General features: G+C 42.5%; 1 protein-coding gene across 4 annotated transcripts; it reads left to right on the forward strand.

The window, feature by feature from the left end:
* Positions 1-631: 631 nt before the first annotated feature.
* adck5 (aarF domain containing kinase 5) lies at positions 632-20299 on the forward strand. Of its 4 annotated transcripts, XM_041246476.1 has the most exons (15): positions 632-807; positions 2291-2385; positions 2695-2844; positions 3492-3567; positions 3778-3978; positions 6024-6164; positions 8562-8675; positions 10701-10832; positions 10914-10997; positions 11321-11402; positions 16157-16235; positions 16782-16873; positions 17205-17457; positions 17817-17933; positions 19048-20299. In XM_041246476.1, the coding sequence occupies exons 1-15, from the start codon at positions 781-783 to the stop codon at positions 19148-19150; spliced, it is 1746 nt and encodes a 581-aa protein (XP_041102410.1). In that variant the 5' UTR covers positions 632-780; the 3' UTR covers positions 19151-20299. The 4 variants fall into 4 exon arrangements, with proteins under 4 accessions (XP_041102410.1, XP_041102411.1, XP_041102413.1 ...); XM_041246477.1 differs by lacking the exon at positions 2695-2844; XM_041246479.1 differs by lacking the exons at positions 632-807; positions 2695-2844 and having other exon boundaries at positions 2301-2385; positions 3783-3978.
* The last annotated feature ends 7474 nt before the right edge of the window (positions 20300-27773 follow it).

The raw sequence follows: 27773 nt of genomic DNA on the forward strand, positions 1-27773 counted from the left end.
TGGTGAGCATCGTAAATTAGAGCCAGATGCAGGGTATTTAAGAAAGGCAGGCTGTCTGATTAGGGTTTATGTGGAGAAAGAAGCAGGAAGGTGTGTGCACTGTTTCTGAGCAGTCACAACTGTTAATACTCGGTGTGTTAAATTGTGTTTTTGTCCACCGGTAAACAGCTTAGCTGTCCGGTGTGTTAGTTAGGGCGAGCCTGACTGTTTAGTTAGTGCTCCGAGAGAGCTAGGTGTTTATTTTCGTTTATTTGGTTTTTGTTTATTTTGTATTAAGTGGGCATAAGCGCTTTGAAACCTCAAGTCTGTGTGGCCTGGGTCTCAATTATAAGGGCAAACGAACAACCGCAAGTGCCGGTCGGGTTACAGTACCATGAAAAAGTATTTGCCCGGAATTTGTATCCTGCAGCAGTTTTGAAAGTCGAAAAAAACACGCATACTAATAGAACTTGTTGTCTGCTAATCGTCTGTCTTAATATGTTTGTGTGGTTTTATGTTGTGTTGCAACTCCCTCAGCCATAGTAAATGAAACAGTATCATACCACTGTCACGTGATGGAGATGACTGAATCATCTGTGAACCTCAGTCAGACCACCTCTCACGTGACTCGGTGCGTGGAAACGCTGTGTTCTTTGAGAACTAGCAGGACACACACGGTAGTACTACAGAGAATGGCAGAGGGCAGTTCTCAATGTAAACGACACCACCACCAACAACCATAACATTGCTTTTAACTAAGTGTACAAATAAACACACGTTGCAAAGAGAGATTTATAGAAGATGGCCAGGGCGACCGGCTTCAAAGTGGTAAGATAATGTTTTATTTTGCATGGAGTAAAAACCCCATTCAGTGTGCGATGTGTCTTTCTCCGTGAAGCCGGCAGAGAACAATAATAATGCATGCTGTATGATGCAAGGAGATTATTAGTCTGATGTAAATCTGCGAAACGCTTTCACGTTAATCTGACAATGCATTTTTCAATAATACATTACTTCGTTCAAATGCGCACAAACTGGAGCATAATAACTATTACAAAAGGATTGAGATGTTTCCACTTCGTGTCATGGTGTACAGTAGAGTCAGTAACACCCTCTCTGTATTCAGAACAAGAAAAAAAAAAAAAAAAAGCTTAAGCATTCGCAAGACCCTCAAACTCAGAACAAATTGCCCGACCAGGATGAATAGTGTTTTGTACAAGAAACGGAATCTAGTTGTTACACATTAATGCACTTTAACTTGCACTGATCTGCTCCCTATTTTACTGTATTTAATCCTGCACTTTAACCAATCTGTAGTATTTTGTATTTCACCTGCACTCGTATCTAACCCTGATGTAACTAGCAACTCTGTCTGCTCATGAACTGCCCCAATATCAAATCGCACTTTGTTTTGTATTTGCTCTTATTAGGACTGAAGTCAGTGTATTTTGTATCTTGCTCTTAATTGTACTGTAGTTCTTTGTGTTTTTTTTTGTATACAACTGTAAGTCTGGGTAAAGGCGTCTGCTAATAAATAAATAATAATAATTAATAATAATAATAATACTGCTGCTGCTACTACTAATAATAAAGTAGCTTTTCTCGTTTAAAAAACACCTGGGCAATTACAGGGTTAAATCGCTACACGTGCATGCTGTATGAATTGCATGCTGTCAGCTTACTGAGAGAGCCAACCCAAAAAGCACAAACAGAAAACAAACTAGTCAACAAACGTGGTGTCATTCTGTGTTGTTGGATGGGGAGGGGGTGCTTCAGTTATTGTTTGTATTGGCTGAGAAGTCTCTTCTCCACTCTTTGCGATCACATTTAGACTCTTGCAGTGACAAAAATACAAGAGTCTGGGGTTTGTCCCTGACACTGTAGCTGTGTTAATCAGTTAATCTGCCTGCTTGTAACAATTTGTTCTAAGACACAGCCAAGGAAAACAACTGACCCAGGATGTGTCACCTTGTCCTTGATTTATTGAAAGTTCTTATCCGCCCAGCTACTTGACTCCACATTCTCCTGGCTGCACACTTTGAGCTCAACTCCCTGGAGTCAAGGTCTTGCAGTTTGTTAAAGGAGTTAAACTAAGTAAGGGAGTTGCTTGCCATGAAAGCCAGCCTCAATGTATCCAGAAACCAGCCAAGCATGTGCTGTACTGGACATGCACAGAGACTGACATCACTTCAAGTCTGAATATTTTGTTTTGTTCGGTCCATCATAACAGGAGTTATATCAAACTTTAGAGTGGCCCAGCATGAAAACAAGGTTGGCGTCAATGTGCTTGTTTTTTGTGTTTTGTTTTCAGTTGCAGCTGTGTCAGCGTCATCGACATGCCTTGGTACAGAGCTCAGAGGCTGCCACTCGTGTTCCGAGGAGTCCCTTCAGCTCGCAGTCCAGAAGGTGACGTGTGGAATGTATTGTGTGTGTACAAAGCAATTACATGTTGGATTAGGAGTCTTATTCATATGATGATGAATGATTTTTAGAATGCTAAAATGGTGAGATTTTATAGTACCAAAGGATCTCCTTGGGGTGAGATGCATTGAAATCAAATAACAGAACAGATTTTGTAGTAAATCGAAAATGCATTAGTAAACTGAACCATAAGTGAACAAAAACCTCACTGTTACTGAGGTAGCTATACTGTGTACAGAAGCAGTGTTTCAGTACTTGAATATCCTATTATACGGGTGGGGTTTGCCTCTGCAGTGTAGTCGGGCGTTGGGCATGGGTAAGGAGGGTGCTGCTGGGAGCTGCTGTAGGGGTGCCCATCGCAGTGGGCGTTCGGTACGCCCTTGCTGACCCCCGGGAGAGACGAAGGATCACAATAGTGACGGAGGGGGTTGGGCGCTTCTGTAGGTAAGTTTGGTTTCTCAGTTATTTACACCTATGGGGATAATCCACTAGCAGAGTGTATACATCCAATCATGGGCAGAGTCAGTAGAGTCAAAAAACAAGCTTGCAGAGTTCTGCGTCTAAAAGCGTCTTATCAAACACGGTTTTAGGCATTTCAGCCGCTGCTGTGTTTGTATTCCTGTCTGTTTGTGTTGATACAGTGAAGAACATAAGAGAAGTTTGGGAACGAGAGTAGGCAATTCGGGGCCCATCAAGGCTCGTCCCCTGTTAGCACTCCCTTCCCCCTACTGGCGGGAACTCCTTTGCTAATGCAGTGTGACAGATGTTGCTTTAATATGCACTATGATTGGAGTTAATCCTCTGATGCGTACTACAGGGGATACATTTCCCCAGAGATAGTGGAGGTGGGAGGGTCCGTACACTTTACACATATTTACATATATCTGTATAGTCTCACTTAACCAGTTTTGATGAAACTTGGTCAGAACATTTAGTACTGTTGTATGCAGGTCATGATCAGTTGCTGATATTTTTATGTTTGTGTTTGGTTCTTGTCTAAAGTGTTATAAAGCGGCTGCCTTGCAGTAGTGTCTATTCTGCTGTACAAGCTTGAAGCGTTGGTAATACTACCATGCAATGTGATGCCCTAGGTCCTTGCAAGTTGGGATTGTGATATCTTTCGATTACTGGTGGACGTCCAATGTGCAGCTACGGGGACTTCAAGAGGTAAGCCTCAAATCCCTTTTGCAGGCATTGGTGTGAAAACATTTTGAGTCAAGAAAATATACAACGTTAGCATTAGGTGCTAACAATATCTTTGTAGTTGACAGTGTAATATATTGTAAGTCAGTACACTTTTCATTTTGGCTAGAGTGGCATAGCTTATGATAATGATGTTTCCTCCCCCCCACCCCTTACCCCCATATATTCTGCTAGGATAGTCCGGACTTTGTGGAGGGAATGTCTGCCTGTCATCAGCGGGCTGCCGACAGCATGGTGGAAGGTGCCATTCAGAATGGAGGACTGTACATCAAACTGGGCCAGGGGCTGTGTGCCTTCAACCATCTGCTTCCACCGGAGTACATGAACACCCTGCGTGTACTGGAGGACAAAGCTCTCAACAGGAAGTATAAGGAGGTGCGCAGCAGCAAGACAGTGCTGGGGGCTTTTTTCTTTATTTTAACCAGTCATTGTTTAGAGATTCCAAGTACGAGAGGACTGCGGTGTTATGCAATGTCTGAACAGCAAGGAATCTAGAAGTGCTACCCCGTTATAGCGCAGGTGCTGGGGTCCATAATTGGAGATCATGTTATTTGTGTTTCGCCTTATAACAAATATTGGCATTTCTGATTGACTTACGATGGCCAAATTAATATTGTAGCGTGGAAAGTGAAGGAAGGAGACGCACACAATTTGCATGTACAAAAGATAGGTAAAAAAGATATTGCTGCTCTAGAAAGAGTGCAAAGAAGAGCGACCAGAATTATTCTGGGCTTAAAAGGCATGTCATATGCAGACAGGCTAAAAGAATTGAATCTGTTCAGTCTTGAACAAAAAAGACTACGCGGCGACCTAATTCAAGCATTCAAAATTCTAAAAGGTATTGACAGTGTCGACCCAAGGGACTTTTTCTACCTGAAAAAAGAAACAAGGAAGGGGTCACAAATGGAGATTAGATGGATGATGGAGATTAGATTCAGAACAGAAAATAGGAGGCACTTTTTTACACAGAGAATCGTGAGGGTCTGGAATCAACTCCCCAGTAATGTTGTTGAAGCGGACACTCTGGGATCCTTCAAGAAGCTGCTTGATGAGATTCTGGGATCAATAAGCTACTAACAACCAAACGAGCAAGATGGGCTGAATGGCCTCCTCTCGTTTGTAAACTTTCTTATGTTCTTAAATCCACAGTTTATTGGGACAATTATTCCTGACCCCTGTCAGCCTCGGCCACACCAAAAGGAAACAATCTCTCGCATTCACACAGCAGCTTGTCTGAGTCAGCTGTCATGTCTCGCCTACCCGGACGTCAATCAGTCCCGGCTGAGACAAGCTAACCCTTCCCTGCTTACACACACACACCAGCCATGTAAAAGTGTAAATCTCGGGTCGTTACAATATACAGTATAATAAAGTTTACACCACTTATTTAAATTGTATATTTCTTATAATAAATGTAAACATATTAGTAAACTAAATAAATAACCCAGAATCCAGGGACGTTTATGCACACTTTGATTGTTTCGTACTTGTTTTGTAACATTAAAGGGCAGTTTGTTTTTACTTTCAGAAAAAAATACAGTGCAGGCACGGGAGTTTTACAAGTACTATATGTCCCATTTTGAACTTAAATGGGTCTAAATACGGTAACGGAAAACAACAAGCAAACCAAGGGTTGTGAGTCAGATTGCTTTGTGGGGGAAATGGGAGCCAGGATCTTGCTGTGTGATAACGGATTCGCACTGTAACGGGGTAGCACTGTACCTGCACAACGATTTCCTTGTGAAGTTCCGTAGAACGACAGCTTAACATAAATAACTCCTGTTAATTACTTTAGAATTCAGAACTAAAGATCCAGGGGCCAGTTCCACAAAGCACTGCCACCACTGAGCAAGTTATTTTGCTTTTACAAAAAACAGTATTTTCAGCTAGAACGATACAGTAGAAATCCACTCAAGTCTATATGATTAAAGGATAAATGTGTTATTTTCTTGAATTATTATTATTATTATTAATAAGTGAATTTGATTTAGCAGACTGCTACCTAGAACTGCTTTGTGAAACTAGCCCCAGCTAGTTCTATTTAGCAAGTTCTGCTCTGTTTTGGTGGTTAGTCGAGATTCCACAGTTCTGCTGTGATGATATTGGCAGTAAGTTTGTCTCCTGTCAGTTTGGTTGAGTGCCGATGATTGTCTACAGCTGAGGTTGTTGCATGCGGTAGACTGAACTCCAAGCCCCCACTTTCAGTTTTTGTGGCTAGTCAAACCCCAATATGTGGTGGGCAAGATATTGGAGTGCGCAGTAGTCCAAGAGAAATGACATAGAAACACTTTTAAAATTAATTCCATTGAGCGCTTGCCTAGAATTATTTGACGTTTTTTAAATTCTAAGTGAGATGAGCTCTGGCCTAGAATTCTTTGTTTTTCTTTTTGTTCTTTTGAGCTCTTGCTGTTTTGGCTCAGGTGGATGCCCTGTTCCTGGAGGATTTTAACAGCACTCCTGACAAGATGTTCAAAGAGTTTGATTATGAGCCAGTGGCAGCAGCCAGCCTGGCTCAGGTACACAAGGCAAAACTGAACGATGGGACTGCAGTGGCTGTCAAGGTAATAGGAATAACAATAATAGTTGTATTAATCAGAGGAAAATATGTAAATATCAATTTAGTAAACTTTACAGACTATACTGTTTTACCAGTAAATTATTTTCACTTGTTAAACAAAGACCCTAAAAAAACATACATTGTGAAGAGTTATATATATATATATACACACACACACACCCCCCCCACAAGAGTGGATATGTCTAGCGTGGGATATATGTTTGTTGTCTCGCTGGAGTGGGATAACATGCTTACTGGGTCAAGTTTCGAATGTGTCTTTGTTTACATTCCAGTCCAGTGGTGTGCTGCTGAAATTCAGGACGGAGCTGTGCTTTGGTATTCAAACAATTGTCAGTGCCTCGAGTTTCGTGCATTTAAATGAGGATTTTTTTCAACTTATCTACACACCATACTCCACACTGTTAAGGGGAAAACAGTTTTTATTGAGGAAAAAAGTTATATATTAAACACAAAACTGAAAGATAATAATTGGATAAGTCGCCACTCCCCCTGAGTTACTACTTGATGGAAGCACCTTTGGCAGCAATTACAGCTGTGAGTCTGTTGGGATAGGGCTCTACCAACTTTGCACACTTAGATTTGGCAATATTTGACCATTCTTCTTTACAAAACTGTTCAAGCTTTGTCAAGTTCCTTGGGGAGTGTTGATGGACTGCAATCTTCATATTCATGCCACAAATTTGATTGGATTTAGGTTGGGGCTCTGACTGGGCCACTCAAGGACATTTACCTTTTTGTTCCTTAGCCACTCCAGTGTAGCTTTGACTGTGTGCTTTGGGTCGTTGTCATGCTGAAAGGTGAACTTCCGTCCCAGTTTCAGCTTTCTTGCAGAGGGCAGCAGATTTTCCTCAAGGACTTTGTTCCATTCATTTTCCCTTTTATCCTGACAAGTGTCTCAGTCTCTGCCGATGAGAAACATCCCCATAACATGATGCTGCCACCACCATGCTTCACAGTAGGGATGGTGTTCTTTGGGTGATGCGCTATGTTTGATTTGGACCAAACATAACGATTTGCATTTAGGCCAAAATTTCATTTTAGTTTTGTCAGACCATAACACTTTTTGCCACATGGCTACAGAATCTCCTGAGTTTTTTTGCGTACTTCAAATGGGATTCAATGTGGGCTTTCTTGAGTAATGGCTTCCTTCTTGCCACCCTACCATACAGGCCAGATTTGTGATGTGCTTGGGATATTCTTATCATATGCACATTTTGAGCAGTCTTATCCATAAAAGACTGTAGCTCTTGCAGAGTTGCCATTGGCCTCTTGATAGCCTGATCAGTCTCCTTGCTCGGTCACCCAGTTTGGAGGGACGGCCTGATCTAGGCAGGGTCTTGGTGGTGCCATACACCTTCCACTTCTTAATAATAGTCTTGACCGTGCTCCAAGGGAAATTCAAGGCCTTTGATATTTTTTTTATACCCATCCCCTGATCTGCGCCTTTCAACAACTTTGTCCCAGAGTTTTTTTGAAAGCGCCTTGGTGCTTATGGTTGAGTCTTTGCTTTGAAATGCACTACCCAGCAGAGGGAACCTACAGGAACTGCTGAATTTATCCTGAAGTCATGTGAATCACTACAATTTAACACAGGTGGAGGCCACTTAACTTGGTGTGTGATTTTGAAGGTGATTGGTTACACCTGAGCTAATTTAGGATTGCTATTACAAGGGGAGTGGACACTTATCCAACCAACCTATTTCAGTTTTTATTTAATTTTTTACAAATTTGTAGAATATTTTTTACTTGGAAGTTGTCGGGTAAAATGTGTAAAAAAAACTGGTAAAGGTAGGAAACGGAGGATGTAAACTGAGAGACTGAGCTCAAGGGTGTCTCTAAACATGGTTGTGAAGAGGCCATAAACACGGTTCTAAATTAATCGGCCTCAAAACAGTCTCTTGACAATGAAAGAAAAGATCCACCAGGTAAAATAATCCCTGAATTTCTTGTACATAAAAAATGTACACATTTTATAGCTATATATATATATATATATATATATATATATATATATATATATATAATCACACACACACACACATACTTGTGGTATAAACAGAATACTGAATGATCGTATGTGGTATATGGTTTTTATTACCCTTGGGAGTATGTCCTTACATAAACCACTTGTCCCTGTCTCCAAACTGTATACCACAAGCAATCATTCAGTATCCTCTGTGTATCTTTGCAGGTGGATAGCAGGTCAGAGAAGTGCATTTTTTACATTGGTCAGACTTAATTCAGAAGTAACTTTTAAGTAATTTGATTTAATTCAAGTCTGGGCTTCCTACTGAGTTCAAAGACATATAAACCAGTCTGCTTGGGAGTGTGTTTGTCTGTGTAAACAGTATACTAAATGTTTCTTTCCTTCCCTTTCCAGGTGCAGTACATAGATTTAAGAGACCGGTTTGAAGGAGATATCCGGACGCTGGAGATCTTGCTGGATCTTATCAAGTTCATGCACCCCAGCTTTGGATTCCGCTGGGTCCTCAAGGCAAGTCTGTTAAAGTTGAAAGGCAAGTTTGTGCTGCAAAACTTGTGCAGACAGCTAATGGTAGAAGGGAAATCTCTAACTGTGGGCATGGACTATTATTCCTGGGGGGGGGGGGGAATCCATTGACCCTGCCCTTGACTCAGGTTTTCAACAGACTTCAAGGTCATCATAGTGTAAGGTATATTGGTCTCCAAAAATCGGGATTTTGCCTGGACCTTGAAAAAAATTAACTAGGTTTTAACGATGTTGGTAATGTTTCTGTAAGTCTAAACAAGCAGTTTGAGGAAGTTGGTGGAATGTTGTATCACACATGTGGATTGGAGAGTATGAGTTGGGGACCGGACTGGAACCAATAAAACTCTCTGGCTTTGTGTTTCATTGCCTCTGCCCCGTCATAGAGCAACTGTGGCTTTATGTTCAAAATGCTAACCTGTGACCACGGATACAGTAACAATCTCAGACTCCTTGACGGCTTGGCAGGGGATGTCAGAGCAGGAAATGGATATGCAACAGGCAGTACTGCGGGGTGACGCTAAAGCGCTCGGGGTTTTTTATTAAATAATAAACGCTTTAAACAAGAAACAAAGCAAACGGCACGAGGACCAAAATCAGCAAACAAATAGAGCGGTTACAACGATTGTGCCTCAGTAGTAATTGTTTCTCTGTTTCATTTGACATTTGAACACTCGGTCTCTGTTCCTCCTTCCTGTCCCGTGTATATATAGCGGCAGAGGGATTGTCAATTATCTCGTTTATTCCTCGGCCACATTCTGAACAGGTTCTGGAATAAGTGTGGACGACAGCCAATTCATCAATAAATAATTAGCTGTCGACCACTCGTTCTCACCAGATGTTATTTCAGAACAATAAACCAGACAGGTTTTCCACCCGTCATTTATAAAATCACAATAAGGGTAATTATAATAACCATAATACAAATATAAAATACTCATATATACATAGGGGCAGGGTGTACCCCTCTAAACAGGTTCACATAGACTGGGGCACTCTAAGGCATAAAATTGATTATTTGATTTAACCCTTTTTCACTCCTTTACGTGTTTATATGTATAAATAAAAGGACAGTATAAACAGATGAACCTGGTTTGTTGTGAAATAACTAACCATGTACTTTTGAAAATTGTAGGGAAGCACTGTTGTAGCTCTGTCTTATGTCCCTGGTTGGCAGCATTGTTTTTTTGATACTGCGTTGCATTGTCCCTTTCGTTATTTGTTTTGATGTAGTGCGATATGCATTTCTTAACACAGGATTTGCAATGGGATTACAGGAGATAGGGAAATGGACTTCTGTCTTAGTAAGATGATGATTCTTCAATTTGTCCCTTGAGTTTGACCTATAGAACAATGTTAATCATACCAAACTGGCGCTGGCCTGTCTCCTCCAAGTATTCCATGCTTGGAACGTGCATTTCCATATTCTACTAAACTGTAATACGATGAAGTCATGAATCTAGTGTTTGCCATTGTAGCCCAGGAGAGAGTCCAAAGACGAGAAACCAGAAATAATCCCAATCCCAGGATTTAAAGGAATGAGCTGCAAAGCTAGGCTGAAAGAACAGAGTCTGTTTTCCCTGGAATAAAGAATTAAAGGGGACGTAATTGAAGTCTTTAAAATCTAAAAGGAGTTGACATAGTTAAGTGGAAACAATACAGTACAGAAACCAGACCACAGGTGGAAATTAAGTGGAGATGAACACTGGACAGAGGGAAGGGGACATTTCTTCACACACAGTGGTCATGGTATGGAATGGCTAACTAGTCATGTTGCTGAGCCAGAATCTCTTGGATCCTTCAAGACCCAACGTGACAACATTCTGAGGTCAATCAGCTACCAGGATCCAGTCAAGCTTAGATGGTCCCAATGGCCTCCTCCCATTTGTATATTTTCTCATGTTATGTATATAATCCAGGTGCTCTTATACTGTTTTTCCAGCTCTGATATATTTACGTACATACAGTACTAGATGTAGTTGCATTGCAAGGGGTTTCATTTCTATTTAACAGGACCTGAAAGGCACCCTCGCTCAGGAGTTGGATTTTGAGAATGAGGGCCGGAACTCTGAGCGCTGCGCTCAGGATCTCAAACACTTCAAGTTCATCGTCGTTCCCAAGGTGTACTGGGACAAAACCAGCAAGGTAGGACCTTTTCCAGGGTTGTCTATCTGTGGAAACAAGCTGGTATGTCAAACAAATAATAACAAAACGTGTCCCTCACAGAGGGTGCTGACGGCAGATTACTGTGAAGGATGCAAAGTAAACAACGTGGAGGAAATCAAGAGACAAGGTCTCGGCTTGAAAGATGTAAGCAAAGATTTTGTTTTAGTTGGTGATATTCTCCAAGGGTAAACTTCCAGGGATGCAGTTCTGCATTTCCTTGTATTTCATTTCTTGCCTGTTTGAATCTGTCATTTGATTTCTTACCAGTTTGTTCGTGCATGCAACAGACTGGGATTCTAGCCTGGCTATCAGTGCAGCTTGCAGAGATTGGTGTTTCTTTATCCTCCTTTTCCTGATGAAGTTGAACCTTTGCTGTTACAACTCTGTAAACTGTTCTCCTTTCTGATTTGGAAAAGCAGACAGTTTGTTAAAGGGATGACATGTTTATTTCTGGTCTTGTCTTTCAGGTATCTGATAAGCTTATAAGAACATTTGCAGAGCAGATATTTTATACAGGGTTCATCCATGCAGACCCCCACCCAGGGAATGGTAAGATTGAAGATTTGTTGTTATACCTTCTTTTACAGTAGGTGTACTTGTTCATTTAAATGCTAATTTTTATTAAAATGATTCTTGTCAGAAATTATATATATATACACACACACTGCTATGTAAAAGTCTTAGACATGTTGCATTTTCTACTCTGATGCATTATGAACATCAACAATTTACTCAAAGCCTCAACTAGTGTTTTCTACTATTCTAACAACCTTGACTTGCATAAAGAAGGAAAAACATTGAGTGAAATAGCTCACGTCACTCAATTTTCAAGGTGTGATATCCAAAGCATAATCAGCAAGTACAGAGAAAGATCTGTAATTGACACAACCAGTACTGGCAGACCCAAAAAGCTGTCAACAAGGATGAGCAATACTTGAAGATAATATCCTTAAGGAACAGAAAGAAGACAAGTGGTGAATTGACAACCGAACTGGCAGAAGACACAGGCGTGGTTGTCATCAAATCGCCAGTATGAAGGTGACTCTTGAAACAGGACTTAAAAGGATGTGTTGCAGTAAGAATACCTCTTAAGAAAGGGGAACAAGACTAAAAAGCTAAACTATGCACAAGAACACAGACATTGGACTGTGGAACAATGATCAAAGGTACTTTGGACTGTTAATGGACAATGACATCCTGTTGGTGGATGGACACACCCAAAGCAGCCCCAGCTCAAGAGAGCTGGTAATCAACGAAGCACAAAAGCAGGAGAGGAGGATGTGTGCAAAGGCAGTTTCCCAGACCAAACAGGGAGGATAGACAAGATGGGAGAGTGTGGAACAACGCAAAATCGGTTTCCTCATTGTGTCAACATATGATGTTCTCCAATCACCATAGAACCTTAATCTATGGGCAGGAGAGGATCTGTGGTGTCCTTTGTGTTCATCGCAAGCTACATTAAGACACATTTTGACACATTTTGACAGGATGTAAGGTGAGTCTTCGCCAAGGACGGTTTACTTGGCGTTATGACCAGGTGCTGCAATATTTGGCTTTAGCATCGGAAGACAAGTGCAGCATGACCAACAGGTTACCACCAATTCCAGCAATATGTGCTACACAAAGAACAATATTCCTCCTTCCAGGAGAGCAAACACCAAGAAAAGGTATTAAAACCAAAACTTATCTAGGACAACTGGAAGATGCTGGTAGATGCTGGACAATGGTTTATTTTCCCACGTGAGATTGGTCGAAGGTTTGTGGTGGCAGACACTCTTGTGGTCTAGATCAGCACACCTTGTTCACCTTTTAGAGTTAACAGTGCCATGAGAGGATGCTGTATGTGAGGCGTATGAAAGGAAGAAACTTTGGTATGCTCATCTAGCTGCTGAAGCAGAACAGTGAGGATGGAGTCCAGGAGGTGGGTTGTCTAGGATTTGTGGCGCACTCTACAACCTGGTTTCTCAGACATTGGATTCAGTGGTCAAGAGTTGCGATGCATAGTGAAGAACTTATCTAAAGCACCAGCGAGGAGCAGCAACTGGCTCTGGTTTAGACTAAAAGATTCTGGTTGGTGACCTCGCGCACGGTGGGGGTGGGGTCATTGTAAAGGTAGGTAAGTAAGCTGGGCTTAGCTGAGTGGGGGACCGAGGGGGGTGATGCTGGGACGCCAGAATCATTGTCGATCCCTCTTAACACTGGAAGCCTCGCGGCAGTCATTTAGGTGGTTTTTGGTTTTAAAATGTAATTTTCTCCAGTCGTGTAACACATGTGGCTGGGCGTTCATGTACCTTTCTGTCTATGTATTAAATATTCTCACAAAGCATGAAATGCGGGAGTGCAGAAATAAAGGAGATATATTACATTATACCTAAAAGCCCCGGGAGCAGTCACATTGATGGCCACACAGGAAACAATTGTATTGTGATTATACAGAACGGTATTCTACTTTTATTATTTTTATTTACTAGTCTGGAATGTGTTTAGCTGTAATTAGATTAGTCGCTACTCTCTGCCTGAGTGAATGTCAGATTGTTTTTCAATCGGCCTTTTCAAATTTTCGGAAAAGTTTAAAACCTCAAGTTATAGGAGGGCGATTACACAGTGTAACAATTTTTTTTTTTTTTTGGTTCCTGGGTAGTAAGTATTATTTCCTAATTGCTTATGCCTCAAAAGTATAGAAAATGGCTGTTATTCCCCACAAACTTTGCTTTTGTGACCAGGACAGTGATATTTTGAAATTTACCCATTTTCCAGAACATTCCAGATAGATTCAGTGCTGAGTAAACTTGGAGTAACTTCTAGAACTTTCCAGTAATATAAATAGTAGTATAAATACAGGAACCTTAAGCCCACCAGTTCAGTTTAGTTCCAGCTGCCTAAGTGGATACATATCTGCATTTTTCTGAGATGGCATCAAGAGGCTGCATTTTGCAATGTCTGCTGCCAATTTATCAAGACACGAAAAACAACTCCGTGGAAGCATCTGCTAAGATGTGTGAGACCTATAAGGCATATTTCAGCATGCCTGTCGGGGATCAAGACAAACCCTGGGCACCTCATTTCACCTGCGAGCACTGCAAAAAAAACTCTGGAAGGTAAGATGGACAATTTTTGCTCGGAATTGTTATAAAATTTGTTAATTTTTAAAATTGTAGAAGTTTTTCATTTTAAAATGTTTTACAATTTTCAATGTTATTGAAAAAATATATCATATATGAAAAATGTTGCGAGAATCTCTTACACATTAGTCATGGGTGAAATAAATGTGTTTTTGTAGGATGGTACAGAGGTGAAAAGAGAGCCATGAAGTTCGCTATCCCAAGAATTTGGCAGGAACCCACTGACCACTCAAGCAACTGCTACTTCTGCATGGTGGACCCTTCCAAACGTCGGACTGGCAAGAATGCACCTGCTATCACGTATCCGGACCTTCCTTCATCCATCGCCCCGGTGCCACGCTGCCATGAGCTCCCTGTACCCACTCCTCCGGAGAGAGAGCAGCCGTCTTTAGAAGAGAGCAGCAAGTCAGAGAGTGAGGAAGACGTTGAGGATCCAGATGACAATTTCAGAGGTGGAGCTGAGGAGAGAAACCCATACTACCCCAACCAAAAAGACCTCAACGACTTGATTAGAGATCTTGGTCTAACCAAGTCCAATGCCAAGCTTTTGATGTCTAGGCTCAAGCAGTGGAACTTGTTGGATGAAAGTGTGCAAGTCGCAGATCAGAGGAAGTGTCACCAACCTTTTTCCAGCTTCTTCACACGTCAAGATGGGCTCTGCTTCTGCCACAATGTGACCAGTCTGTTCGAGGCAATCGGAATCGCCTGTAACCAGAATGAGTGGCGCCTCTTCATTGACAGCTCATCCAGGAGCCTCAAAGCCGTGCTGCTCCATAATGGTAACAAGTACCCGTCTCTTCCCATAGCTCACTCGGTGCACCTCAAAGAGGATTACAACAGCATCAAGACCTTGCTGGACGCCTTGAAGTATGATGAGTACGGCTGGGAGGTCATAGGAGACTTCAAAATGGTGGCATTCCTGATGGGTCTCCAAGGCGGTTTTACCAAGTTTCCCTGCTATCTTTGCCTTTGGGACAGCAGGGACACCAAGGCGCACTACCGCAGGCGGGACTGGCCACAGCGGACAGAGTTCTGTGTGGGGAGGAACAACGTCAAGTGGGAGCCACTGGTGGACCCCTGGAAGGTGCTGATGCAACCACTGCACATCAAATTGGGCCTTATGAAACAATTTGTCAGAGCTCTAGATAAGGAGTCGGCAGCCTTCAAGTACCTTCAAGACTTCTTCCCTAAGCTGTCTGAGGCAAAGGTCAAAGCCGGTGTCTTCGTTGCACCACAGATAAAGAAGATCCTGGAGTGCAATGAATTCCCCAAGAAGCTCACTAGTAAGGAGAAAGTGGCTTAGAACAGCTTTGTCGCAGTGGTTCGGGGCTTCCTGGGCAATCACAAGTCCAAAAACTATATGGAGCTGGTTGAGACTCTGGTGAAGAACTACGGCACAATGGGCTGTACGATGTCCCTCAAAGTCCATATCCTTGATGCTCATCTTGATAAATTCAAGGAGAACATGGGAGCGTACTCGCAGGAGCAAGGCGTGCGCTTCCACCAGGATATACTGGACTTTGAACGCCGCTACCAAGGACAGTATAACGAGAACATGATGGGAGACTACATTTTGGGGGCTGATTCGTGAAAGTGATTTGCAGTATAATCGTAAATCTCGAAAAACTACTCACTTCTAAATCTTTTGTAGTCATTTTTGTATTACTTTAGTATAAATAGATGTTAATTTGGATTCATATGTTTTTTTCTGACTGTGAACGAAAAGACACATTTGCTCATTTTCTCATTGGAAATAGGTAAATTTCAAAATATCGCTGTCCTGGTCACAAAAGCAAAGTTTGTGGGGAATAATAGCCAATTTCTATACTTTTGAGGCATAAGCAATTAGGAAATAACACTTACTACCCAGGAACGAAAATTGTGTTACATAGTGTTATTTGTCTCGCTTGGTTGGTGGAGGATGGTGGAGGTACATTTTCCCAGAGAGATTTGTTAGAAGTGCCTAAAAACCACAAATTATGGATGTTGTCGAGTGATCGAAAACGAGACATTGTGTTTTGAAAGTGGTCTCTGGGTGAACAGGAATCAAATGTGGGTCAAAGGTCAGGTATAATCTTGTAGAGAAATGTGCCATTTTGACATCACTACTGCCTTTTTTTTAGACTGACAAATATAGCCTTCATCCGTCTTTAAAGCATAATCTTTCTCTTACTTTGTTAGTGCTGGTGAGAAAAGGACCTGATAAGAAGGCTGAACTGGTTTTACTGGACCACGGGCTGTACGAGTTCCTGAGTGAACAGTGAGGCACAATTACTTATTCTCTGCAACGGGCAAATGCCTTGGCTATTCCCTTAATAAATACAGTACTAGTAGACTTTCTGTAGCACAAGTATCAAAGATTTAAGGTGGTGTTCGAGTCAGACTGTCTCTTTGGATGTACATACAGTAAGTACGTCACACTTACATTATCCAAAGAACTGCTGACCCAATTGTGAAGAAACTTGTTTCTGACATTCTTTGCCACAACCTTAAGTGTTTTGTGAGAGTCTGAGGTCTCTCTGGCATCTGTGGTCTGTACTTTATTAAAAAATAGTCATTTATTTTATACAAAACATGGAAATTTAGAGAACATGCCACATGTCTCCGTGTTCAGTATGAGGATGTAGTGCATGTTTTCAGTTCATGACCTGCTGGTGATCTGTGCACCTGCACCATACTACCTGTTGGCGCTGTTGTTTAAGGCACAGTAAATTACTACTTGAGATTTGCTGTTTCTACCTCAGATGTAGTTTCTGTCTGTAGGTACAGCAGCTCCTGACCCCTGTTTCCACCTCCTTCTCATTAGTGACAGGGTGGCTTTGTGTAAGCTGTGGCGCTCAATCATTCTCAGAGACAAGCCGGCCATGAAGAAATATTCATCTGACTTGGGTGTCAAAGGTAAGCTGCTACATGCAATTATTTTGCTAAGAAGCCAGGATATAGGTTTGACTAAATGAAACTTGCAGAGAGTATAACAAACATTAAACACATACAAGACGAGACATCTTTAGTGTAGATCAGTACTAGTACTCCATTCCGAACAGGGTCCGTTCCCAGTGAGTGCTGTATGAATTGGCGAGAGACGACTGTGTGTCCAAACCTTACAGTGAGCTCACCGTTTGGGTGCTTCCCCTCGGATTTCTTCCTGTTCTGTGAGCTCACAGTTTGGGTGCTTCCCCTCGGATTGCTTCCTATTCTGTGAGCTCACTGTTTGGGTGCTTCCCCTCAGATTACTTCCTATTCTGCGAGATCCTGCTGCAGCGGCCCATCCACATGCACAAGACTGGCCTGTCTAATATCCTGAGCCGGGAGGAGACAGTCTACATGCAAGAGATGGCAGCGAAGCACTTCGAGCGCATCATGGAGGTCCTGAAGGCCATGCCGAGGCCCATGCTGCTGGTCTTTCGCAACATCAACACGGTGCGCTGCATCAATATCGCACTGGGGGCACCCGTGGATAGGTACTTCCTGATGGCCAAGAGGTGAGGCCTGGGCTCCAGATTGTACCCTTTTATTGACATGACCTTGGGGGCTCAGCAGCAGATCATTCCTGTAGTTCAGTAAGGACAAGACTCGAGACTCAGCTTTACAACAGATTCCCCCTATCTGGTTTACTTATTAGGACTTCCCCATTGTCCTGCAGTACCCAGTAACACACGATGACTTGTGGTCTTCCACCTTGCTTCAGCAGCTTGGAATGAAAATGTTTAGATAGAGATCTCTCACTGTGACGCTCTCCTTGTTTTCTCAGCTACACGCATAGCAAGTTGCCTGCCTCACCTGGTTTAGTATTTTTAAATGGATATGTTCTGCTTCAATGACTCTGGTGCTCCCTCCACAGTGCTGTGAGGGGCTGGAGTCGGATGCAGGCAGAGAGATGCAGGAGGCTTCCACAGATCTGGGTGCTTCGCTGGCTGTGGATCGTGTGGGACAATGTCAAATTTGAATTTGCTTTGAGGTAATGCACACATTTGTCTAAAAACCTTTTTATTTGAATTCATTTTTACTGGCAAATGATAATATCCAAGTTACTTTCACACATTTGATGGAAGCAATCAAAACGAAAGGCATTCTTATTCCCTAGTTATGTCAGATTTTTGTTTCATCTGCGTTTTTTTCTGCTTGTATGCTATGGTGTTCCATGTTTGGAACTTGTTCTCAGTAATTAGAGCTGTATTGCTGTGCTGCTGTTTGGAACGTGTTCTCAGTCATTAGAGCTGTATTGCTGTGCTGTTTGTTTGGAACTTGGTTAAAGTGCATGTAACACAATACTTCTATGAATGTTACCCATTGTGGACTTCCATTAAATGCATGAGTCTCAAATGTGCAGTTTTGAAAGAAACATGTTCCAGAAAGCATGCAGTTTGATTTCAAAACAGTTATTTGATACTACACTAGCCTAACAAAAGGTTCAAGATGACTTGCCTTGTCTACCAGGAACTCTGTTTATTTGCTGCTTCATTTCACCCCAGCATTGTCTTCTAGGTCACAGCATGTTACTGGCCGAAACCATGTCGGTCAATAGGGGAAGCAACCGATTGGTTAATGACAGCAAACCAGCCAATGAAGGGGTGGGGGATAGGTGAAATGTTCCAGGATGTCCAAGTATAAAAACATGACTTGCAAACAGATGTTTTTTTAATCTAATGTAGTACCAGATATTCTGTATTAAAAAGGAAAGGTCTGCAGAGGTATTTCTTTAAAACTACACATTTCAGACCTGTAGAATGAATGAATGTGCATGGTAGAGAACGTGTGTGGAACTATTTTGTTAGCTACAATTGTTAAAATAGTAATGTTTTCTAGGTTGAAGACGTCAAGAGAAAATATTAAATGCTGCTATTGTCTTTTTAGGTTAGATCATTAAGTCTCATTTATCTGTTCGTGGATGAATACCTTTTCAGACCTTCTGTAGGATACATTTCTGTGGCTGCATTTCTGTAGTTATTGACCTTTTTGACAGTACGCATAAATACAGTACAAACCCATAATTCAATCAATAAAATAATTTTCTGAAGGCAGTTGCACAAAGACATTAGTTTTAAAGCTAATGTATTCATTTTCCACGGCAGGTCAGAGGTTGTGATGATGCGTCTGATGACCTCGTTGCTACGGTTACTGGTCTACTTTGGCCGAATTCCTCAGGATGACCGCATTTACCAATACCTCCAGTGATTCCCGGCTGTAGGATATGATACAACTCCATTTCTTTACCTCATGCAAAAAAAAAAAAAACAAAGGCCCTCCACCTCCTGAAGCCAGAATCCCAGGGCTTTCCAGAGATTAAGAAAAGTGGCACCTTTGAAAATAAAAGGAAAATGAAAAGGTTATCTCGGCACTGAATATGCTATCCAAGTTTTAATATTGCTGCTGTTATTATCAGGTGTCTGCTGACAGTGTGGTTGATTTTAAACATGGTGAAATACAACAGTCAACTGTGTAGTGTTCAAAGCAAAGCTTACAAATGGAAATGTATCAGGACCATCATGCTGGTGGGTATGCAGCTGGAGAACTTCACTTCCTGTCCAATGCCAAAACCTGCTTGGGCCATTCAGGCCTAATACCTAGAGCTACAGTTCAGGCTGGCGATGTCAGCACTGGAAAGTTGCACCAGGTTTACCTCTGTGCCTTTATCTGGTGCATAAGGACAATACGTACTGTACTTAGAAGTAAACAGTACCCATACCTTTGTGCAGTTCAACTGTGCCATCTAGAAAAATGTCATTTGTGCACATTAAATCAGCAATAATGATTATGCCCAAACTGCACTTGCGATGTATGTTATGTATCTCTTTTTTCTGTTGTAACCACATTGAAACGCCAAGGTTAAGGGATGGGTTTGTTTTTGCTCAGGCCGGTATCAATAAAAATGTCAAGCATTATACTATTCCAACGCCACACACACGTTTGGTAAATGCTTTGTATGGGAGGACTGCAGAATATATGGGCGTGCATCGATTCCAGTTTACATTTCTAAACCACTGTGGTGTCAGTGTATATCAGATTGCATTTGTTTTTGTACATTAAGTTTTGTTACCAGAACTTTCTACAAGAGTAGCTGCTAGACCAGTGGTCCTCAAAGTGGTGCCCGCGAAGCCAGGCCATCGTGCGTGGCAGCTGTTCTTAAATTATGGGTCGTGAACACATTTCTGGCGGGTTGTAGCATGGGAAAATAAAGCTTTAAACACGTTTTCCAACAAACGTCACAGCGGTCTGACAGCGCTGCTCACTTAAACTTTGCTTGTACATACTCCACTTTTTTTTTTTCTTTTTTCTGGCGGCCCTCTGCAATACGATCAACCAATTGAATATCTGCATTGTTTCTGCGGTAGCCCAATTGTGAGTTAGCTGGGTGGGACATAAACTGTGTTTGTGTCAGTTGCAGGTACTGACAGTAAGTGTAACCAATAGGAGAGTCAAATATCTGCCAAGTTTTACGCAGCTGTTCAGTCATGAACAAGCAGAGGCCATTCACGGTATTCTGTATGAAAATTATATATAAAATGTGTATGTGTGTAAATTTTATATATGCATGCCTGTCCAAAAACTGAGGAACACTATGCTAGACCATTGTATCATTTGTCTTTTAAAGCTTTCCTGCTAAGATTGCTTAAATAAATAAAACAACAAACTGGTGATGATGCAGAACTTTAACTGAGTTATTATTATTATGTTAATGTTAAAAGCCTGTATTTATTACTTGATGACTCAGTACAATCAGACTTGTAAGGAAGAGCTAACCCGTGAGCAAGTGAAAAATTGCTATAATAAAAATCACTTTTTGAGGTCGGGTTGTTTATTCAGGGTTTCAGTAAAAGTGTGTTGGTAGTTTTGCTGCCTTTTGTTTTTTACCCCTATTTTCTGTTGGGTTTGTTTTGTTCTCACTAGGGGTGGGTTAGAGTACTCAAGTCAAGACTCACACACTCGCACACTCTGCTCCGTCGCTCGTCACTTGGACTCCTGTCTGGCTTCCTTTCCTCTATCAGTTGTTCCCTTGTCCTGACTGGTTATCTGCCCTCTCGCTTCCCCATACAGGGCTCGGAGAGGGAGAATTCCCGCCGCCTCTCGAGGTCGTTACAATATTGTAACGCCCTGGTCAGTTCAGGTTGGCAGATTTTTGTTTCATCTGGTCCTATATGCAGGGTTGCAAACTGTTTTTACAAAACCCTGCCCACTTCCTGAAAACCCACCTAATCAGGAGCGTAAATTGTGACATCACAATCACCACTGATGTTCCCCATTGTAACAAATAGCAACTACACTATTTACAATTGCAATTTTTTGTGTTTTATGTGCTTCGTTACCAGGGATCTGGGGAATCCGTTTGCTGCGGAAAAACACAGATTTTCTATGCTGTCGGAGAATTTTTATTTTTACACTTGCAAAAACCATGCAAGGCTTTTTTTTTGGTGGTTTGGTAACCAAAGCAATGCAATTCTCATATAATAGACACAGACAATTTTGCTTTAAATTTAGTAAACATACTTGTTCAATAAAACTGCTTCTGGTGAACGAGGCGCACCGTCAGTGTCACATGCTGAAACGGAGCACCAGTTTAAGCTAAATATTGGGTCAGTGAGTTTAGCAATATCCATTGACAAAGACTAACTCGAGATAAACTAACCCTATTGTTTTTATTATTAGTACACAGGCGTATTTGTAACGTGTAAAACGGTAGGCCTGTGTTTTTTATTGATTGACACTGCTGAGTTTGTGGCATTTGCTTCTAATTTGAAAGTGTACCAATTAATGCTTCCTGTAAAAACTAACTTACGAGGGGGGCACTCAATTTTAGCCTTTTATTTTAATTGTGGAATATCAATCAATCATTCCTTTTCTTTAATCAAGTAAAACCGTTGAGAATGACTTCTCATTTGCAATAATGCCTGTTACCAGACTGCCTTTTAGAAAGTGCTCCGTTTGTAGCCCAGAGTAATAATGGAATGTACGTCATATGACAGATGTTGATGCGTGTTAGTGTTGCAATGTTTAGCAACAGTGATGTAAACACTAAGGGTTGTGTATCATATAGCTTAGTGTTTTGCTTAAAAATATCATAAATATTTTAAAACTATTCAAAATCTATCCAAATGTAATACCTGCACAAATGCCCAAAACTAACCCAAAAAAATTAGCACCCGCCCAGAGCCATTTTTTCATGCACAATACAAAAAATACAAGACCTCATTAGGGCATGAACCACCCCACATCTGACAACACTAACTGTGCATTCACATTATCTGTATTGTTCCAGGGTGGGAACTAGTTTCGCGAGAGAGAGCGTGTGTGTGTGTGCCACTGTTAGGTGCAGATCATGTCATCTAAACACCCTTGCTCTGCCTTATTTTTTATATAAATATATAAAATATATATAAAAATAAATAAAATAATAACACCATTTTTAAAAAGACTTGAATCACTAAAGCACAACCTTCCAGAGAATACAATTTTATTTTGCATGGATGTAAAATCCTTGCACCCAAGCGTCCCTCGTAAAGAAACTTTACAAGCTTGTCAAAAAGCACTGGATAATACCAACAGCAGAGGTGCTGAACAGGATCAACGTAGTTTTAGAAAACAGTTATTTTACATTTGTTGGTAAAAAATTACAAACAAAACAATGGTACAGCAATAGGATCTAAATTAGGAATGCGTTTTGCTAGTACATGCATGGGGAAATGGGAAGAACAATTACTTACAAAATTAGAAACAGAACCTTTAGAATAGTTTTGGTTTGTAGATGATATTTTTGGGGTTTGGACACATGCAGAAGAATCTCTTCAAGGTTCATAAAATGGCAAATGAAATACACAGTAATATTAAGGTGGACCTTTGATGGACAACAAAAGAAATATAATTTTTAGGTACCGTAGTAAAACATGAAGGTTCAATTGAGACTGACCTGTAAACCTACTGACATGCACCAGTATTTACACATGTCCTCTGCACATCCAATACACACTAAAAGGCAATCCCAAAGGGTCCAGGAATAAGAATATGAAGAATAGGCTCTAAAGAAAGTGACTGTGTAAAACAAAGACATGTATTAAAAACAAATCTTTAAAAAAAGAGGATACAAAGAAAGAATTATAGAGACAGTTAGGAAAAGTGGATAAACGAAAAAGAGATGATTTTCTAGATTTTAAAAATAGAGACAAAAAGGTCAAAAGAGTCCCATTAGTAATAACGTACTCTAAACTTTTGCCTAATATTTCTAAGATAGTTTGGATTCTACATAATTCAGAAAATTGAAAAAAAGTATTTCTTAAGGCCCCAGTTGTAGCATTCAAAAGAGAAGCTAATTTAGGTGATATTTTAGTTCACAGTAAACATAAAAGAATAAGTTGACTGAATAAGTTCTAAAAATACTTGCACTAGTACACGTAAAGTTTGTAAATACATGGACAAAAGTAAAAAATATAATTAAACATAAGAACAACACATACACACTAATATCTACTGTAAAAACAGCAATGTTCCTTATGGAATAGCCTGGGGAAAATGTGATGAAATAAAATATGTTGGAGAGACTGGAACCACTTTATATAAAATAATTAAGAACCACCTTTCATTAATTAGAAATAGGAAAATGAATGAACGAATAGTACAGCACTTCACCAGTCAAGGACATGACATAAATGATGTAAAGTCTGTAGTTTTAAAACAGCTAAAATTAGACAATGTGACATATAGAAGAATAAAAGAAAGTAAATGGATAAATAGACTGAACAGGATTATGCCAGCGGGACTCAACAGAAAAGAATAAACTAATTAATTCCAATAAATATATAAAAGTTAAAAATAATTAAACAAAATGAATTCAAAATTTGTGCATACTGATGCACTGGAGAGGATCGAGACTGATCCTCATTGCATGATACTATAAATATAAGTTTATGTAAAATACTGTTAATTAGAATATAGATTTAAAGATATAAGTAGAAATGATGTCTCAATATATAGAACACCATTACATCATGTAAAAATAAATCATGGATTTGAATATAAACAATAACAGGTAGTTGTCATGCTGTCAAACACCTATAAATACCTCTAATGTTTTGATTCAAACACAGGCTCCCTTGAGAAAGATATGTACAACATATCGAAATGTTGGACAGCCGGCTCTTTGAGCTAAACATGTGGGTGTGGGTGTGTGTAACAATCTGTACATGTGTTGTACTGTACTTGTGTGTGTGTTTTATGTCACTCCCGTTGTTTGGAATTGCATTCCCTTACCCCTCTGTCTCTGTTTCTGTGACCCTAGCCTGCGCACGGGAGCATGTTCTGTGTCTGGGTTACAGACTGTGGGGGTTGAGATCCAGGGGTGACGACAGTGGTGGACCCAGTGTTCCGGGCAGGGTGACTGGTGGTCCACCCCCAGTTCCGGTCCCCAAGTACGGTGCCTTCCGGCCCCTCCGTGGCAACTGTCCCCTGTACACTACCTCCCCAACTAGCTCCAGCACCTCACGCGGCTCTACCCATTTACTGTCCAGCTTCAGTCAGCTCCCGCGTGGTTTCTTAGGGCTGAACACCCAGACAGCCTCCCCACCAGTGAAGTGGCACCCTTGAGTCCTCTGGTCCTAGTACCTCTTCCGTCGTATACCAGCAGCCTAGAGGTGGTGCCGGGCGAAGTCATGAGCCATCTCCATCCAGTCTTGCAGTCAGCAGGCATACTCTGGGCCTGGGGGTGCATCAGGGGCATCTGGGCACCTTCCGTACATCAACTCAGCAGGTGTTCGGAGCTCTCGTCCCAGCATGAGGGCCAGGGTGCAGGCGGTGGACTCCTGGAACGCTGATCAGCAGGCCATGAGCACCAAGGACAGGTGTTGGTCACAGTCCCCTTGATGGGCAGAGGTAGTGAGTGCGAGTTGTGTAGGCAGGGTTCGGTTGAACCTCTCTATGAGGCCATCGCTCTGAGGGTGTAGGGCGTCGTTCTGGTCTTTTGGATGCCCGGCCGGCGGCACGTCTCTGCAAATACTCTGGCCTCAAAGTTCCAACCCTGGTCTGAGTGTAGTTCCTGAGGAACCCCGAACCGGCTGAAGAAACCCTCCAGCAGTGCTCCTGCAATGGTCTCTGCCTCCTGGTCCAGAATGGCATAAGCCTCTGGCCACTTGGTAAATTAATTGAGGGCCACCAGCACAAACCGATCCCTTCTCGGACCATGGAAATGGACCCATGACATCCACGATGATCCTCTCCATGGGATGCCGACCTGGTACTGTTGGAGAGGGGTCTGCGACAGGCCCTGGGGACCCTTCCTGGCAATACAGACATCACACCGCCGGCAGTAGTCCTCCACATCCTGGCGGCAGTATCCCCAATAGAAGCCACGATGAATACGCTTCAGGGTCTTGGTCACCCCAAAGTTCCTGGACCCAGGGGCACCACGGCCTGCCACACTGCTTTGCCTGTTGCTGGCTCTACCCAACGCGGCTCTGCAGGACTCTATCCCGGTTGGCCAGGCTGACCCATTGCGACCTCAGTGGTGGTGCAGAGGGGAGCAACATCTACCCAGGCGGGTTGCCGCTGCCGCTCTTGCCAACGGAGAATTGGCTGCAGGCACTCGTCCTTACGGGTGATGCAATACTGGTGCTCGGCTTTGTTCAGCGCCCGGCTGTAGTAAGCAATGACCTGCTCCCCATGCAGTCCGACCTGGGAGAGCACCGCTCCAATACCATCATTGCTGGCATCTGTGTCCAGGAGGAAGGGAGCTTTAGGATCTGGGGGTATCAGCACAGGGGATTGGGTCAGGGCTGATTTGAGGTCATCAAAAGCACGTTGCTGGTCCTCGGTCCAGATGAATGGTTCCTCTTTCTTTAGTAGGCCTTGGAGCGGGCCACTATTGTGGTGAATCCAGGGACGAATTGTCTGTAATAGGACGCCAGGCCCAGGAATCCTCGTAGCTATCAGGGTCGGTGGGCACTGGCCAGTACCTCACAGCGTCAGTCTTGCCTGGCTCTGTCTTGATACCATCAGCGCCCATGCGGTGCCCCAGCAAGCTGACCTCTTGCCACAGAGACTGGCACTTGTCTGGATGGAGTTTCAGCCCAGCCTCTGTGACGCAGTGGAGTACCTGGTCCAGAGACATTAGAGCGGTGTTGAATGTGGATCCACTGTGGATCAAAAGGTAGTGTAGGTAGACACTCTGTCGGGGGTACTCCAGTCAGCACCTTTTCCATAAGGTGCTCGAACGTTGCAGGTGCATTGCAGAGTCCGAAGGGCATCACGTTAACTGCCAGAGTCCTCGGCCGGTAGAGAAAGCGGTATTGGGGTAGGCTTCTAGGACAAGGGCGACTTGTCAGTACCCACTTTGCAGATTGCAGCGATGAAAACCACTGGGACCCTGTGACCAGGTCCAAGGACTCATTGATACGGGGCAGGGGGTACGAATTTTTAAGTGTAACTTCGTTGAGGCACTGGTAGTCGACACAGAACTGCCATTTCCCATCTTTCTTACGGACCATGATGACCAGTGCCGCCCAGGGGCTGTCTGACGGCTCTATTATGCTGCATCCAGCATCTCCCTTAACGTCTCCTCGGTCACCTCCTGGCGGCCCAATGGCTGTCAGAGGGGCCTCAACTTCACTGGCTGTGCTGTTCCCGTATCGATGTGGTGCTGGACTAGGTAAGTGCGGCCCACATTCTCAAACTGACTGGCGACACTGTGACAATAGCGGAAGAGACCATAATTGCTGCTACTGCGCTGGCTGGAGACCCCCACGATTCTTGTGCCATACGTCAGTGACTGTGGCGACGACAATGTCCTCCTTCAAGCCGAGAGAGGTTAGTGACCTAGTGACATTGGAAGATTCAGCTGTGGAGCAGGGCCTAGAAGTTTGTGATCGGAGGGCCCGGGGAAGGGTTGAGGTCCCTGGGCCTGGATGATGGTGAAGAAGCGGCTCTCTGGTGCTGTGGGGGGTCGATGTGAGGATGAAAGGAGGGCAAGTTCCGAATAGATTCGACGGGTAGCAGCCTCCTTCATAGAGCTGGGCTTAGTGGTCCAAGGAGGGCTCAGGGCTTCTGGATTATTGAGGGGCGTGTGTGGGCCTCCTTGTAGCGTAAGCGTCTCTGTCTTCAGGTCGATCCCCCCCCGTCGATCTGCTGGCACAGGGCTGTAGGTGTTAACCCGTGTATGAAGGCTTCAGTGGCAAGGTGCTGATGCACGGCGGGTGGTTTGTTCAGGTACCATCTGCAGGCCAGGCACAGCATGTCTGCGGCAAGGACGCCTAGTCTCTCTTCTGGTCTTCGCGTCCTGACAGCCAGCTGCTGTCTAAACCCTACAGCAGGTTCACTCCTACCGATCCGGTAGTCCAGGGCTGGCTCTTTTGTACAACGGGAACCGAGATCGCTACAATGTGTATATATGTGTGTGTGTGTATATATATATATATATTACACACATACACACACACACTTACAATCCTGACAAAACATGATGTGCGTGATTTTAAACAGTATGCTTTTAACTTTGTTTCATTTTGATAAGTTGTACAGAGGAAAAGCATGACTGGTTTTCTAACATAAAAGCACAAAAGTTGTTTGTATAAACAAAAACAAAAACAAAACACAAGCATATGGCACCCGTGTAGTAATGTAGCCTAAACAACCGTTGCTTGTGATGCTACTGCAGCCTATGCATCGCATGGGAAAAAATAAGCAGGTGCTGAGAACCGTATCTGTTCCCATGGCGTTGCTGTAGAAAAAAGGGTAGTTACATAAATAGAAGAGTTCCCTTTTAATGGAAGGACAGACTGTTTATTTTATTAAACTGTCTGCATACAAGCAGCTATGTGGA

The sequence above is a fragment of the Polyodon spathula genome, chromosome 3, assembly GCF_017654505.1.
Source record: "Polyodon spathula isolate WHYD16114869_AA chromosome 3, ASM1765450v1, whole genome shotgun sequence".
Classification (NCBI taxonomy): domain Eukaryota; kingdom Metazoa; phylum Chordata; class Actinopteri; order Acipenseriformes; family Polyodontidae; genus Polyodon; species Polyodon spathula.